The following is a 15,714-nucleotide window of genomic DNA, read 5'->3' on the forward strand; positions in this document are numbered from 1 at the left end:
TTTAAACACGGTGCTACTGCACTGGGCTGAAATCTAGGTTCTAGATTTAGAGCAAATCCATAAAATAAACCATTCTTTCCAGATCACACAATCCAATCTGAAAGTTCTAGACCAAGATTGTCATTGCTTTTTAAAATTTTTTTTGAGATGAGTATGCATTATTGTACTTTTTAAAGCACAATTCAGAAATATTGATAGATTTTGGTAGGGAACCTAGGACCATGTCAGCCTGGACTGTTCTTTTGTCTATAATCATTTAAATTTTTTCTTCTTTATGTTACATGCATCTTAAAGACTGAAAATAAATGATAGTACATATGTGCTCTTTGGAAAATAATTCTACATAAAAATGTGCTGAAGGAATTTGGCTTTAAAAAAAGTTAAGTTGCTGAAGGCATGATAGTAGCATGGAATAGCCACAGCAAATGCCCTATTCATCTCTGATTATTATGGAATTCTATGGACCCTCTCATTCACTGGAAAAGTGTCCAGTGGTGGTTTATTAGTCCCTATTTCATTAGTGAGACCTATTATGCCATGCTTGATCACAAGAACTGCTTCTGCTGTCTTGATGTGAGGTAGGTGCCTTTCCCCTTGCCTTGGTTTTCTATTTTCATTTCTTTAGTAGTTGAAATGATTCTGGAGAGACAAAAAGAATATGCAGTTAAAACTTAGAATAAGTGATATGAATTAGGATGTTTAAGGATCTGCCATGTGTAGTGAATATTTTTATTACTCCTTCTAATATGTAAGATACATTTTTGATAATTTGTTGTACTAGAACTCCTTCCTCTCTTCTCTTGCTTCATCTCATTTCCCTTTTCATTACTTTGAAAAATCTAGAGGCTCCGGCTGCCTGTCAAATTAGGGTAATGAGAAGAGCAAATGTATTTTATAATGTGTTTTAATTTGCTCTTCTGAGGACGGAAGATCACTTGGCTTCATAGGTCACAGAAAGATTAAAATGCAGTTTAATTGCTTCCTAGAAACAGGTCAAGTTTTATTGCAAGGAGGAAGATTTTGTGACAAAATTTGTTTATATATATGAGGTTGTAATGAACTTCCTAAGTCTATGGTTATGTCTCGAGAAATAGTGCTCAGATTTATTATAATTGGGACATTTGGCCAAATTAATTAGTTGAGTTCTCTCTGCAGAGTACAATCACAGGAACTGTAAATTCCTACTGTCTGTGGTTATTGTGCTAAACTTACAAACCCTTGTAAATGCACTTGAGCAAAAGTTCAGTGCTGAAATAATTTGGAAAAGATTCTAATCTCGTGTATGACAAAACCTCTAATTAGAAAAATAGCTGAAAAGACTGTTTATTAGCCGTGTGTATTTAGAAATTAAAACAGTCATATTTTGAAACTCTTAACTGTTTCAAAAAATCAACAGTCGTAAGTTGTCAGTGGCTTTTCCTGATGTTTGTTCGATTTTGTGACACCTGTCACCATTATAAAAGCATTTAATTTTTTCTCTGAAGATTTAATTTCCTAATAATTTTTGGAAATAATATAGCCAAGTAATATTATAAAGGTGAGTTAATATTTGAATATTGTAATAACTGAACTGTGAAATTTTGATGTATTGGGCACCAGTACAACAGATATAAACAGTTGTTATTTGAAAAATTTATAAGACAGAATTGTAAAAAAATTCAGGGCTGTTTTCATAGATTCTGGATTCTTTTTGTTGGAATTTTTTTTAAACAGAGTTTTCAGAGTAGTACACAGGGACACTCACACGGTGGCAGCAAATACCAGCAAAGATGTTAGCATCGTTCAATCTTGAGTTTTCTAAATAGACATTACAGTTATCAGTATTCTTAGTTTTTGGTCTTAACTTTCTGTTTTAAGTTTATTACACATATACAATTCAAATATATGTAGTCTAAAAATCAAAATCTAAGAATGTCACATTTTAGGCACAGTTCATGAAATAATTGATCATTGTAATTTTAATGGGGAGATTGTGAAACAAATGACCTGCACTGATATTTAATTATATAGTTCAAATAAAATAACAGTAGGTCATAATCTCCTGTCAGCTTGCCTCTAATTGTAAGATGATCTGCGCCTGTTTTCTCACGGCCTGTCCTTCACACATGAAGAAAAGTGAAAGCTACTGTCACTGTAGTTGCATTTTAAGTAGTCATTCTGCTAATAGCGATTTTCTTCTTCTGAAACCTGCATCTTTTCTTGTCTTGTGTCCTCTGTGATCAGCTGGCCACACTTGTAGGATAATCAGCTAACATCTAGCCACCTATTTTACACAAGAGAATGAATGAGAGTTTTTGTGAGAGAGCCCAGTGAAATATATTAACTCATTAACCCTGGTCCCAGCAACTTAGATACTCAGTTGTCATTTGCTGTTGACAGTGTGTTCAGTAACTATATTCCAGTTATTAATATGGAAGTTAACTTAGGCTACATAAGATAAAATAAAATGTCCCATACATTGCAAAGAATAACTTTAACTGCAAATAGCTAATAAATATGCTGTTTCATTAATTTTTCATGTAATTGTTCAACATTTAAGGAAAGGTTTCACTTCTCAGGGACAGGGTATCAATTTTTGAGTTAAAGATTACTTTAGTTTTTCTACATTGTTACTATTCTTTGGGGGCATACTTATTGACAGCTGAACTGAGAGTTGCCTAAAGAATTTTAACCCTATACCAATTCAGTTCTCCACTGCTAAGTAGATTTTAGAACATCGTCTATTGTGAATTTCCCATGAGCTCTTCCCTGCTTAGAACCCCCACTCCTAATCTTGCTGTAATGTACAATAATGATGTAATTTTCCATATACTCTTTCAGGCTTCCAGGGCCCTCTAGGGTGCCCGCTGCAAGCAGTAGCAGCAGCAGCAGCAGCAGCAAGGGCCAAGGAGCCTCTAATTTAAACAGGAGAAGCCAGAGCTTTAACAGCATTGACAAAAACAAGCCTCCAAATTATGCAAATGGAAATGAAAAAGGTAAGTGTTCATCTGTTACATAATTACAGCATAAACCTAACACGAGCCTTGTGAATTACACCCTAAGTCTGATATTTTCCCAGTGCAACAGCCTTTAGATGGAAATGTTATCAGCTGAGTTTCCTTGTCTCCTTACTACCTCCTCCCCAATTCCATTTTTCTTCTTCTCCCCCACCCTGTGAATCTCATGAACATGCTAAGGAAATACTCAATTAGGTTTTTTCTTTATGTAGTTAATGATATGCCCAAGTGTAAAATCTGTTTCTCAAAACATCTTCCTTCCTGATGCATAAAAATAGCATTTTCTTATGCCTTCCATGTTTTATGAAATTTTTTTCCTGAAATCATAAAGCTACATTGAATCCTCAGCTTCAGTTAGCATAGTACCATAAATATACTGGGCAATTAAAAAGTTTGAGTGTCATAAGTTGAGATTGAATGATGATAGGAATTTATACTTCCAAATAGTGAGACCCAGAAATATTATCAGTTTTTCCTGAAAGACAAATTATACATATTCCTTGAAACAGTGCATAATATGAATATCAAAACACAAAATCATTAGGAAGAAGGCATAGTGATTGGAAGTGTGTTTTAAACGCAGATTATAAATGAGTTAGAAGCCACATTGTTTTTTGGTGGGCAACATGTGCATTTCGACGTGGTGCTTCTCACTGCAGGGTGGGGAGACTGAGGAGAGGTTGGGTAGTATGCATGTGAATCATAAAGAAATCAAGAACCTATAGTGTTGCAATGGATGGGATTATGGGAACACTTAGGGTGTTTTGCTGGATACAAGGGTTAGTGTCTTAAAATCAAAAGAAATTCAATATTCTCTTCATAGTAATGGAATCTAGATGAAACAGCATTTGAAAGAAGTGGTGAATTTGTATAGTTAGTAGAACACTTAGCAAATGCACTTCGGATAACACAACAAGTGAGACTGCTCCCTCTCAATTAGGTAATTACTAATTGTTACAGATAGGCAAATGATAAGCAAACTTTCTCAGACATGAATTGACAGATGTGATCTATGAATTAGATACCATTTTCAAGAAAAATTTCCCCATGAAAGCAAAATTGCAGACTAATTCCATGAGAGCAGAGCAGTGTGTGGATCCCTACAATATATTTTTAGGTCTTGAATTGAATGTAAAAAGAGAAGAAAAAACTGTGTATTTGGAAATTTAGACTTTATTTTTGAAATAAATAATAAAATCTTTGATAGCAGAGCCCAAGAATTATTTCTGACGATGTATATTTTCTTGAAGAGAAGGAGATGATATTTCTTCATTGGAAATACATTTTTCATTTCATGACTGTGTTAGAGTCATTCAGGTTCAGGCAAATACTTCCTATATATACTATGAAATTTCTTTAGGAAGCTAAAAAGCTTAGAAATACAGACATGTTCAGTGGACTGCCAAATTGCCCACGTAGGCTATAAGATACCACAGTCTTTTTGATACTTTTGCAAAGGGTTACTAGTAATGGCAAAAAACTAAGAAATGATTAAGATAATTGACATTTTAATATCAAAATGTATGTTAATTTTTCAAATGGAAATATTTTCTTTAATTTTACTTATGGTGTCTATAGTTAGAAATTCAAAGATAGATTTTCATGAATATTTTTCCATGACCACTCAATCTCCCTCTATGTGTAGGAACAGTATAAAATTAGGAAGTGGTAATACTCATAATAACCACAAGGTGGAGGCAGATGTAATGTAATATGTGGTCTGATAAAGCAGCTATACTTAGGTGTAAATCTAGAGAAAAAGGCAATAATTTTCATAATGAATTAACCATTAATTTTAGTTTCAACTAAGAATTCCAAAGCACTTAATGTACGTGACCTCACATTTGCAAATATTTTTAATACCTGAAATGTAGGCATTGTATATGTAGGCAATAATAAGCTTGAATTGCATCATATGATATAATACAACCATTTGGAGTTTTCTGCTTACAACATGAAATTTTCTATTAAACATAGGGTTATAACTTTATGTTAATTTTTCTCAGTAAGTTTTTATCTTGCTAGTTCATATTTCTAAATTATGTTAAATTAAATCACAAAAGTAAATTTAATTCATAAAATAATATAAAATTTAATCTGTACCAGAATTTTTAAGAAATATGTTTTGTTTAATCTTTCTGACCTGAGATTTCATCTGCTATCAAATTGATCTTTGTCTTACACTGGTTTATATGTATAATTTGACTGTGACTAAGTAAGGTAAAAAATAAACAAGAATTTTCAGAGGCTACAATGTTATAATGACAGAATTCAGAGAGTAATAACTTGTTTAATTCTAAGGTCATTTCCTCCTTAGTTACTGGAACATTTAAACTTAAAAAGTGAGATGTTTCAATTAAAGGAATAAGCAAATTGTCTATAATATGCTCCTCAAATACTTTTATATAAGAATATACTCTTCATATTTTCTTTACCAACTCTTGGCTGGTGAGTCATACAAATCAATTAAGAAATCTTTAGAATTTATAATTAATATCAAAGGTTTGTTTCCAATTAAAACAATTTAATTTTCCTATTTAATAAACCAAACTGTTGAAAGCAAAATAGCATTTAACAAGTATTATTTATTTTTAAAATTAGCTTATTTGCAAATGATGTAATATCTCCTGAAAAGAAATCAGTGGAGAATCATAAGCTACACTCAAAAGATACATCTAGTATAATCTTAATAATAAGGCAATTCAAAAAATTGCTCACTTCAGCATTTCACCAAACGAATTAAGATATCAGTGCACACTGTCGTACATTATCACTTCCAGAGAAGGCTGAAATAGGAAATTTTACAATAGAATGCAATGCCATCTAACCATTTTATTGAAGTAGAATGGGGAACAGATTCTTCAGAACAAATGATGAAATGACAATGGCATCATTTGTACAGCATTTCTTTTGAAAATCCTTCAGTTTCTATGCCTGATGACCTATCATTCAGAAACTGGCAATGAATAATACATTCTGACATCAGCATTTATCAACGTGTCCGTGCGCCCTGGGAGAGTGCTGTAGAAATGTGCACGCTCCAAAGAAAACCAACTAGTTGTTCAGTGGAAATTAGATCTTGTGAAAACCATGATGTGATTCATTTGGATGTATGCTTTACATACCTGAAACAAATCACTTTTAGAGATCATTCTTGTTTTACAAAGTCTCTGTAATAATTCTAAAAAATGCTAACTGCCTTAATATTAAGAGGAATGTAAATATGCCTATCTTTATCAGGAAACCAGTTTCTGAGTTATAATCTATGAGTGTGTATTGTTTACCGAGTTCTTAGTGGAGAGATATTTTTCCATGTTGCTAAGAAACATGCCACAGCACCACAGGGATTACCACCATCTCTTAAATGTTTCTCCCTGGTGTTTCTGACATTGAACCTGTACATTCACTGAAGAGGAGGCTTCCTTTCCCTTCTCCTAAATTCTGATCAGACAACTATTGTGAAAGCTTGAACTTCCATTTACACAGGATAGAATTAGTAGGATCGATGCCAAGAATTCAGCAGCATCTTTATTCAGAGTTACAAAATGTAGGCATCATAGTGATTTTTTATTAGTCATGGAGTTTCAGTTGCTTATTGTCAAGTAAAACACAAATATCTTGCTCTTAAATGCTCTCTGTTTTTTTATTACTCTGAAATTACTGTAAAGAACTGAATAGCCATTTTTTTACAAAACAGTACAAATGTGTTGCGTCATTATATTACTTTACTGGTAATTTAATTATGTGCTTGACCATGACTTTTGTTTTATTACTTAAGCCTAAACAGCCTTAAATACTTAAACCTAAACGCATCATAATTTCAGAGCTCTAAGGGGTTTTCATGATTTGATACAACTAGGTACACATATCAGGTGTTGCAAGTAGACTTGGTCATATATGTTGTATGTTTATGGATAAATGCACACATAATGAGGTGCTCACATATTGTGGGGAGCAACCCGGACTGGACTGAGTTACTGGAATTAAGACTTATGCATCTGCTCTCCCACAATATGGCGCTGGGAGAGAAGAAAACAGCTTCTACACAGCTGCCTCCAGTTCAGCCAATAAACAGCAGGACCTGCTCCTGATTGGAGGAGAGCAGCGTACTCGGCGTGTGGGCAGCCGAGTTGGGATTGGCAGAAAAGGACTATAAAGGAGGAGAGAGACGGCATACACCAGGAACATCTAAGGGGAACACCTGTGCAGCCCCCGAGAGAGCCGGCCGGCGGTGTGCCGCTCCCCTGCGGAAGTGGGGAATGTGGCCAGGGGGAACTGCCCTTCCACGGAGGTGGAAGGGACAGTAGCCAACCCGGGAAGAACCAGCAGCAAACCCGGGGAGGGCCGAGCAGACGAAAGAACAGCGCAGGGTCCTGTGTTGTTCCTCCACGAAGAGGGGGAGCGACAACATATTATATTTGCCTGTACATAAATTACATGTCTTTTTGAAATGAGTGATGAGTGAAAGTTTCCTTGTTTTTCACAATACTCAACAAAGTGACACCCTTAAGTTTGCAAACTACACAATATAAGCACAAGTGAAATGCACACTGCTTCCAGGATCCCCGTTGCACACTTGTGAGTTGATTTTTTAATGTTTATTTGATTATTTTTTATTTGAAAGGCAGATTGGCAAAGAGAGAAAAAGGGTAAAAGATATATAAAAGAGAGAGAGAGAGAGCTCTTCCATCTGCTGGTTCACTCCCCAAATGACTGCCACTAGCCAAGGCTAAGCCAGTCCAAAGCCGAGAGTGTGGAACTCCATTTGAGTCTCGCACATGGGAGGAAGGGACCCAAGGACTTGAGTCATCATCTGCTGTCTCCCAGGATGAGCAGGGAATTACCTTGGAAGCAGAATATCCAGAACTTGAACTAGAAACTCTAATATGGGATGCGCAGGTTCCAAGAAGACTTAACTCATTGAGCCACAGTGTTCTCCCCTGTTGGGTCATTTTACAGCCAATGACTGAGACATTTCTGAAGCAATGATTTTATGCAAAGCAGCATGGTGAAGTAATTGATAAACCACTTAGTAACAAGATATTTGAATTTGAATGCTAGTTTTGTTCAATTATTTAAACATTTCAAAAGGTACTTTGATATGTTATTGCAAAAGAGTCTACATTATTCTCCAGAATAATTGCCATGGCCATAATGTTTAATCCTATCATTCTTTCTGTAACAATCTGTATGTGAGACTTAAGGCGTTCTTTAATTTATAGCACCATCTGCATCACAGAGCACAATGGCTGCTATGCAGAGCATACTTTAAGAGGAATTGTGCCATTGTCATTTCTGCTGTTCTTTTCAATTGTATGTTTCTGAGCTGAAAGGGTGCTGCCAACTAAATAGCACTCTATTCACTAATTAAAAAGAAACAGGTTAAGGCTGCTCCATGTATCCTTTCTCGGGCTGATGGTACTGTTGTAACACAACACAAAGCTGTATAGCTAATGGAGAAATGTCCCTGTCTGAAGTTTACTTTAAGCTTGCTGCCACTGCCCATGTTCACCTCAATGTATTGACTTTAGAACTAAATCAGCACTGTTCTCAATCATGAATATCATTTATTTGCAAAATGTGATAAGTAAACATCAATTCTATCTATTTAGATATTTCATCAATACAAATTGCTATCTATTCTCACATCAATTCAGTAGAATAGGTACAGGTAGAATGCCAATAACAGTAATATGTAGTGTACTGAGTGGAGAGTGTCCTGGAATGTGTTCTCCTCGTTTGTAGTCTGCTCAATGAGGAGGAAGGAGAATATTCTGCAGAGAGTTACCCAATTAGGTTCACTGTATGACAAACATGTGGCTTCGTAGTTCGTAAATCATATTATTCGGTTTGGGTAGAGTTAGGGATGGTGGATATGGAGGTGGAAGAAGAGGGAAAAGGGAACAGAAGAAAATTGCTGTCTGGGGACCAGAGAGATAAGATGGAACTGTAAGCTGAAACAGGTCATGAAAATAAATGATACAAATCCATTTCAGAAATGCCTTTAAAGATGTGCATTAAATGTCTGTTCTTTTCCCCATAGTAAGACTCATTCATAGTCAAAAGTTGAGTTTATCAACATCTGGAAGTGTATCATTGGACCCAGGATACTTATTATTGAATATATTAATTGTAGAGGCTAGAGTGTGGTTGCATCCAGTCTGTAAATCTACAGATGCTGGCAACTCAGCTGCTGTTGTTGTGCAACTTGTATTGTGAGGAGTCCAGGGAGACTCTTACTATTCTAGTTCCTTCCTGATGTGCAGTGACCTATGATTTGCCCTCCTAATGAAACTTGAAGCACCACATTGTTGGTATATCGAGACAGACTGGGGACTGATTTAGACCTGAGTTTACATAAGTGTGTTATATGTGTGTACTCATCTGAGAATTATTTTACAGCGGGTTCCATGACCATTATTGTGGGCTAGTGGTGAATACCATAATCTGGAGTCCCTGTTGCCTCATTTTTTAATATAGTGGTGTTGAAACTAGACTTCTGCACTGGAACTCCTAGAGCAGTCTATCTGGTTAATATCCCTAGCTTGTTTTCTCCTTTTTAAGAAAGGAGCCACCCTTTCTTACTTTCCTTGTTTCTCAACTATTATAAAGCACCTTGACTCATTCTTATCCCCACCAAAGCTCCTAGGAATTTAGGGATGTGAGTCCCCCAGCTTTTTAATCTCATTTCTAATACACAGAAGATAAACACTACATATAATGTGATATAAAAGGATGTTAAGAACACCTAAGGAGCTTGCTTTGTTTTAAATAATTCTTTTCCTTAAACATATGGGTAGACTCAGGGTTGCCTCAGATCATGAAAGTCCAGCTTTACGAAATATGCTTAAGGATGTGCTACATACAGAAACAAAGAAAGATAGTCATCATTATGAAAGAATGTGAAGGCAGAAAATCTCCCAGTAAAAGTACAAGGGAAATACAAAGTCAACAATAAGAATATTTATGGAAAAAGGGTAGGGCCAAGTTGTTATTGATAGTAACCTTGAATGTAAATGTCCTCAATTCTCTAGTTAGAAGATACAGACTGGCTGAATGAATTGAAAAAAAAAAGACCCATCTATTTCTGCCTACAAAAAACACATCTCCCTAACAAAGATACATGCAGATCGAAAGTGAAAGGAAGGAAAAAATATTCCATGATAACAGAAAACAAAAAAGGCCAGGTGTAACCATCATATATCAGCAAAAAAATAGACTTTAATACAAAAACTATTTAAAAGAGATGAAGAAGGGCACTATGTAAAGATTAAGGTATCAATACAACAGGAAGATATGGTTATAATAAATGTACATGCACCCAATTACAGGGTGCCTGTCTATTTAAAAGAAATGTTAATGGATTTAAAGGGAGATATAGACTCCAATACAATAATAATGGGGGACTTCAATACCCCACTTTCATTAATGGAAGGATCAACTAGACAGAAAATCAACAAAGAAACAACAGAGCTAATCAACTCTAAGAACCAAATGAACCTAACTGATATCTACAGAAATTTTCACACCACAGTTGCAGAACACATATTCTTCTCATCAGTGCATGGAACTTTCTCTAGGATTGGCCACATGCTAGGCCAGAAAGCAAGTCTCAGCGAATTCAAAAAAATCAAAATCATACCATGTATCTTGTCTGGCTACATTGAAATGAAGCTGGAAATCAACAACTCAAGAATATCTAGATCATATGCAAACACATGGAGATTGAACAACATGCTCCTGAAAGAAAAGTGGTTCAAAGAAGAAATCAAAAGATAAATCAACAAATTTCTGGATATGAATGAAGATGACAATACAACATATCAAAACTTACAGGATATAGCAAATGCAATGTTAAGAGGGAAGATTATAGCATTTGGTGCCTACATGAAGAAATTAGAAATGTTCAAATAAATCAGCTGTATTCCAACAAATTGGGAAATCTAGAAGAAATGGACAGATTCCTAGACACATAAAATCTACCAAAATTGAGTCATGAAGACATAGAAAACCTAACCAGACCAATAACAAAACCAGAGATTAAATCAGTAATAAAGACCCTCCCAACAAAGAAAAGTCCAATATTTAAAGAAGAACTAATTCCAGTTTTTCTCAAGGTATTCAAAACAATTGAAAGGGAGAGAATCCTCCCAAACTCCTTCTATGAAGCCAACATCACCTTAATTCCTAAACCACAAAAAAGATACATTAGATTAATAGAACTATAGACCAATATAGCTGGTGAACGTAGATGAAAAAGTCCTCAACAAAATATTAGCTAATCAAGTCCAACAACACATCGGAAAGTTCATTCACCTGGACCAAGAGAAATTTATCCCTGGTTTGCAGCGATGGTTCAACATTCACAAATCAATGTGGTACATCATATTAACAAACTGAAGAACAAAAAACATATGATTATTTCAGTAGATTCAGAGAAATAATTTGAGAAAATATAACATCCTTTCTTGATGAAAACTTTAAGCAGATGATGTATAGGAGGAACTTTCCTCAACACAATCAAGGCAATTATGACAAACCCATGGCCAGCGTCCTATTAATTGGGGAAAAGTTGAAAGCATTCCCACTGAGATCCAGTACCAGACAAGAATGCCTAGTCTCACAATTGCTATTCAATATAGTCCTGTAAGTTTTAGCCAGAGCCATTAGGCAAGAAAATACAATCAAAGGGATAAAATTGGAAAGGAGGAAGTCAAACTATCCCTGTTTGCAAATGACATGATTCTATATATAGGGGATCTGAAAAACTCCACTGAGAGGCTATTGGAACTCATAAAAGAGTTTGGTAAAGTAGCAGGATATAAAATCCATATGAGATCACCATGTCCCACTTAATGCTGTTTACAAGATGTCTTTGATGTCTGGGACTATTTCTGTCCAACTCTGTGTCCCAATATACGAATATACTTACTTTAAATATAAACAAATAAGCCGGCGCCGTGGCTCAATAGGCTAATCCTCCACCTTGCGGCGCCGGCACACCGGGTTCTAGTCCCGGTCGGGGCGCCGGATTCTGTCCCGGTTGCCCCTCTTCCAGGCCAGCTCTCTGCTATGGCCAGGGAGTGCAGTGGAGGATGGCCCAGGTGCTTGGGCCCTGCACCCCATGGGAGACCAGGAAAAGCACCTGGATCCTGGCTCCTGCCATCGGATCAGCGCGGTGCGCCGGCTGCAGCGGCGGCCATTGGAGGGTGAACCAACGGCAAAAGGAAGACCTTTCTCTCTCTCTCTCTCTCTCTCACTGTCCACTCTGCCTGTCAAAAAAAAAAAAATAAATAAATATAAACAAATAGAACAAGTTTTAATATAGTTCCCTAACAAAGTTTGGCAAATATTCCTCCTGCCTTGAAGGCCTGCATATCTCCCTTGTATCTTCTGTTTGGATCCCATTGTGCAGGCCCCTGTGATCCTTTAAAACTCTGATCTTCTCTATCATTTTATTTCTGAAATTCCACTCATTTGACGTTTAATAACTGTCATAAAGTAGCATTTATGTTATGAATCTGCTTTATTACTTTCAACAGTATTATAATATGTCCTGGAGTGTCTTGAATACAATGGCCTCTGCACTGATGATATACCTAGATTAGAATCCTGTAAATAGTAGGAAATGAGAAGCATTGAATAATATTTCTGGAAAATGTGGTGCAAATATAGAGCCATAAATGTCGAACAGAAATCAGCAAAGTAAGGTCATTGTGTGAAAAGAGACATGTACACAATACTTGAAGAAATTGATTATGGTTGGAGAACACATTCTTAGCTTCCAAGTGAACCTTGGTAATTGAGAAATGCAATTCATTTGATATAACCCCACTAAAAGTATTAATTTAAAAATTATCGCTTTCTGTATTTCTTTATTCAAGGGATAGTAGTATATTTGATGAATCATTTAGCATACCCATCTACATTTGAGGAATGATATAACGATTCATAGCATTAACCTAGAATCTCAGCTGATTCATTTCTTAGCTTTGTCGCTTACAGATTATGTTCTTCTAGCCAAGTTATTTTACTTCTTTGTACCTATTTTTTCCAATGCTTAATAGGAGGTATAATGAAACCTTCACACTGTTGTAGGGAGGACTAATTGAGTTAATTTCTTCCAAATACTTAGTTCAGTCTGGCATGTGGTAAGTGCCATGTGCTTAGTTTAAAACTTTGACTCATACAAGTGTGGTCTTTGATTTTATAAAAAAAAAAAGTGTAGTGGAAGTAACTGGCAATTAGAGTGATAATGGCTGTCATAGAAAAAATAGCTATGTAAGAAGCAGAACCACCTAATTCTAGACTTCATGTTGTGGTGGTCATAAATGGAGGTGTGGCCAAACTGAGACCTGAGCAGTAAGGAAGAATTAATTTGGAGAAATATTTGGTAGGCATTCCAACCTGTAACTAGTCAGTGTGCTCTGTTTGCCACCAAGGAATGTTCACATAATTATGAAATGTTATTAGTCACTGGAAGGGGATTTTAGCAAAAATATACTTGTGTTTACCTATATTTATAATATAAATAAGGAGAAAATAATAGAAAACCATTCATAAGGGTTAAACTTATTTGAGTAGTTGGAAGTTTTAAAATTTGTTAGATTTGTTTTGAATCAATTAATGTGCTCATTTTTTAGAACACTTTGGTGTTGTATATGAACCTAATTATTCTCCACAAACATTGTAAACATGACAAAATTATAGGCTTTACATGAACTAAAAAGAATTATCAACTTATAATCATATGCTTTATATTCAAACCATGTAAGTATTTGGCTTTCTAGTGAACAACTACAATTTAACCTAGAATATATGGATAGAATTTTATTTATTATTGTTGGATTTTGTCAGCTGAAATGAGGAATTGTAGAGGGATATTGAGATTTAGAAGTCAATATTGGTATAGTAAAAAATGAAGAAAATTTAATATAATATGCATTTGCCTATGTTATTGCTAAAAGAAATTTTAGATATCAAGTATGTCATTTTAGGCAGAATTTTAAAAAGCTTATTTGACACACATAAAACTACAACCAATGATTTGACCTCTTTTTCTGTTGTTAAACTCTTATTTCTTTTGTTATGTTTCCATGTTCTTTTCAGAAAATAATCTCTGTTTCTCATTCCCTCTCTTCTTCCCCCCCTCCCTTCCTCTCAAATATGTATTAATTAAGAATTTGAGGGGGTGGCAATGAAAGTTTGGCCTACTGGTAAGATACCAGTTGGGATGCCTGCATCCCACATCAGAATGCCTGAGGTTGGGACCTGGCTCCACTATAAATTCTAGCTCCTGCTAATGAAGACCCTTTTGGCTCAAGTAATTTAGTCCCTGATACCAATACGGGAAACCTGGATTGAGTTCCTGACTTCTGGCTTCAGGTTGGCCAGCCATGGATTGTTAAGGACATTGAGGAGTGAATGGGTGGTTGGAAATGAACACACATACACACACACACTGCTTCTCAAATAAACAAAAATAAATATACCATTTTGAAGATTGTTGTTTATTTGATAAGCAGAGGTAGAGACAGAGAAGAGAAAAATGTTTCTTCCACTAGTTCACTCAGGGGTGAGCCAGGATTGATGTCAGGAGCCAGGAACTCCATCTGTCTGGCACGTGGGTGACAGGAACCTAGTACATTACCTGGGCCATCATCTTCACAGGAAGCTGGATTGGAAACAGAATAGCTAGGACTCAAACTAGCACTTCAGTATGGGATGTCAGTGTCCTGAGTGTCAGTTTAACTCACTGTACGACAAAGCCACTCCAACAAACAAAACTTTACAAACTGAGTAATATAAGTGTTCTTTAACAAGTGTCTTGATTGCATGTTGCTTATCTTGTATTTTGACTTATTTGAAGATAATACTTAAAAGTACCATAATTTTACATTTATGAATATTTAATGATATGCAGTGAACTGCAATTTCTGAGTATTATGAAAAAGGTATTCTTAGTAAAATATTTCTATTGAGAATTTCATTAAAAAACTTTATACCTGTTTGTCAGTATCTAGTTTGTCAACAGAATGCAATTCCATATCCAATTTTGTCATCTCCCACCTCCCTGAAGTGTATGAAAGGGGAAGGGGCTTATGGTTGAATAAAACGTAAATGACTGAGCCAGATTTACAAAGTTCCTAAATACCAACATTTTGGTTGGGTTTTTTAACTCTAATATATTTGGTAAGATTTAATTTTATACCATGTTATAAAATCCTATCTCTGATTTAACTTTCTGTTCTGAAAAATTTGACTTTATTAGACCTTAATCAGTACTAGATCACTCATAAAAATTCACATCATAGTTTAACTTCTGAGCGGAACGTAAGCAAATACTAGCACATTGCAAAGTATTTCTATGACAAAAGACTATTTTTCTATAGATTTCATAACATAGCTTGATTTTAAATTAAAAGTTAAAGTTTGTTCAGGTTTGTACAGGAGGCTATAGGTTTCCTGATTCAGAGCACAGTTCTGAAATCAGTTCAAATTCAGGCTATGTGACCTTGAATAAGCTATATAGTCTTTTTGCCTTGGTTGTATTTTGGGGGAATGATAATATTAAAGAGTGATTATATTAATATGTAACTTGTAGGGTTGCTATAAATACACAGAGGTACAGATAGATTGCTTTGTAGGTTGTCAACTCAATGGAAGCATACATTTCAAAGGTTATTTTGTGCAAATATAAATGAACAAAATTAACAAA

At 35.3% G+C, this 15,714-nt stretch overlaps 1 protein-coding gene across 11 annotated transcripts in view; it reads left to right on the top strand.

Annotated features, from left to right (window-relative positions):
- The window catches only part of NAV3 (neuron navigator 3), a 966,035-nt gene that overhangs the window by 734,738 nt on the left and 215,583 nt on the right, over nucleotides 1-15,714 (top strand). For all 11 annotated transcript variants that reach the window (XM_089307477.1, XM_051846465.3, XM_008256837.5 and 8 more), the window contains one exon: nucleotides 2,821-2,975. In XM_089307477.1, coding sequence (XP_089163603.1) covers nucleotides 2,821-2,975 — 155 coding nt within the window. The remainder of the gene's footprint in view (nucleotides 1-2,820; nucleotides 2,976-15,714) is intronic.

Source organism: Oryctolagus cuniculus, chromosome 11 (assembly GCF_051225735.1).
Source record: "Oryctolagus cuniculus isolate XC-2025 breed Fujian yellow rabbit chromosome 11, ASM5122573v1, whole genome shotgun sequence".
Classification (NCBI taxonomy): domain Eukaryota; kingdom Metazoa; phylum Chordata; class Mammalia; order Lagomorpha; family Leporidae; genus Oryctolagus; species Oryctolagus cuniculus.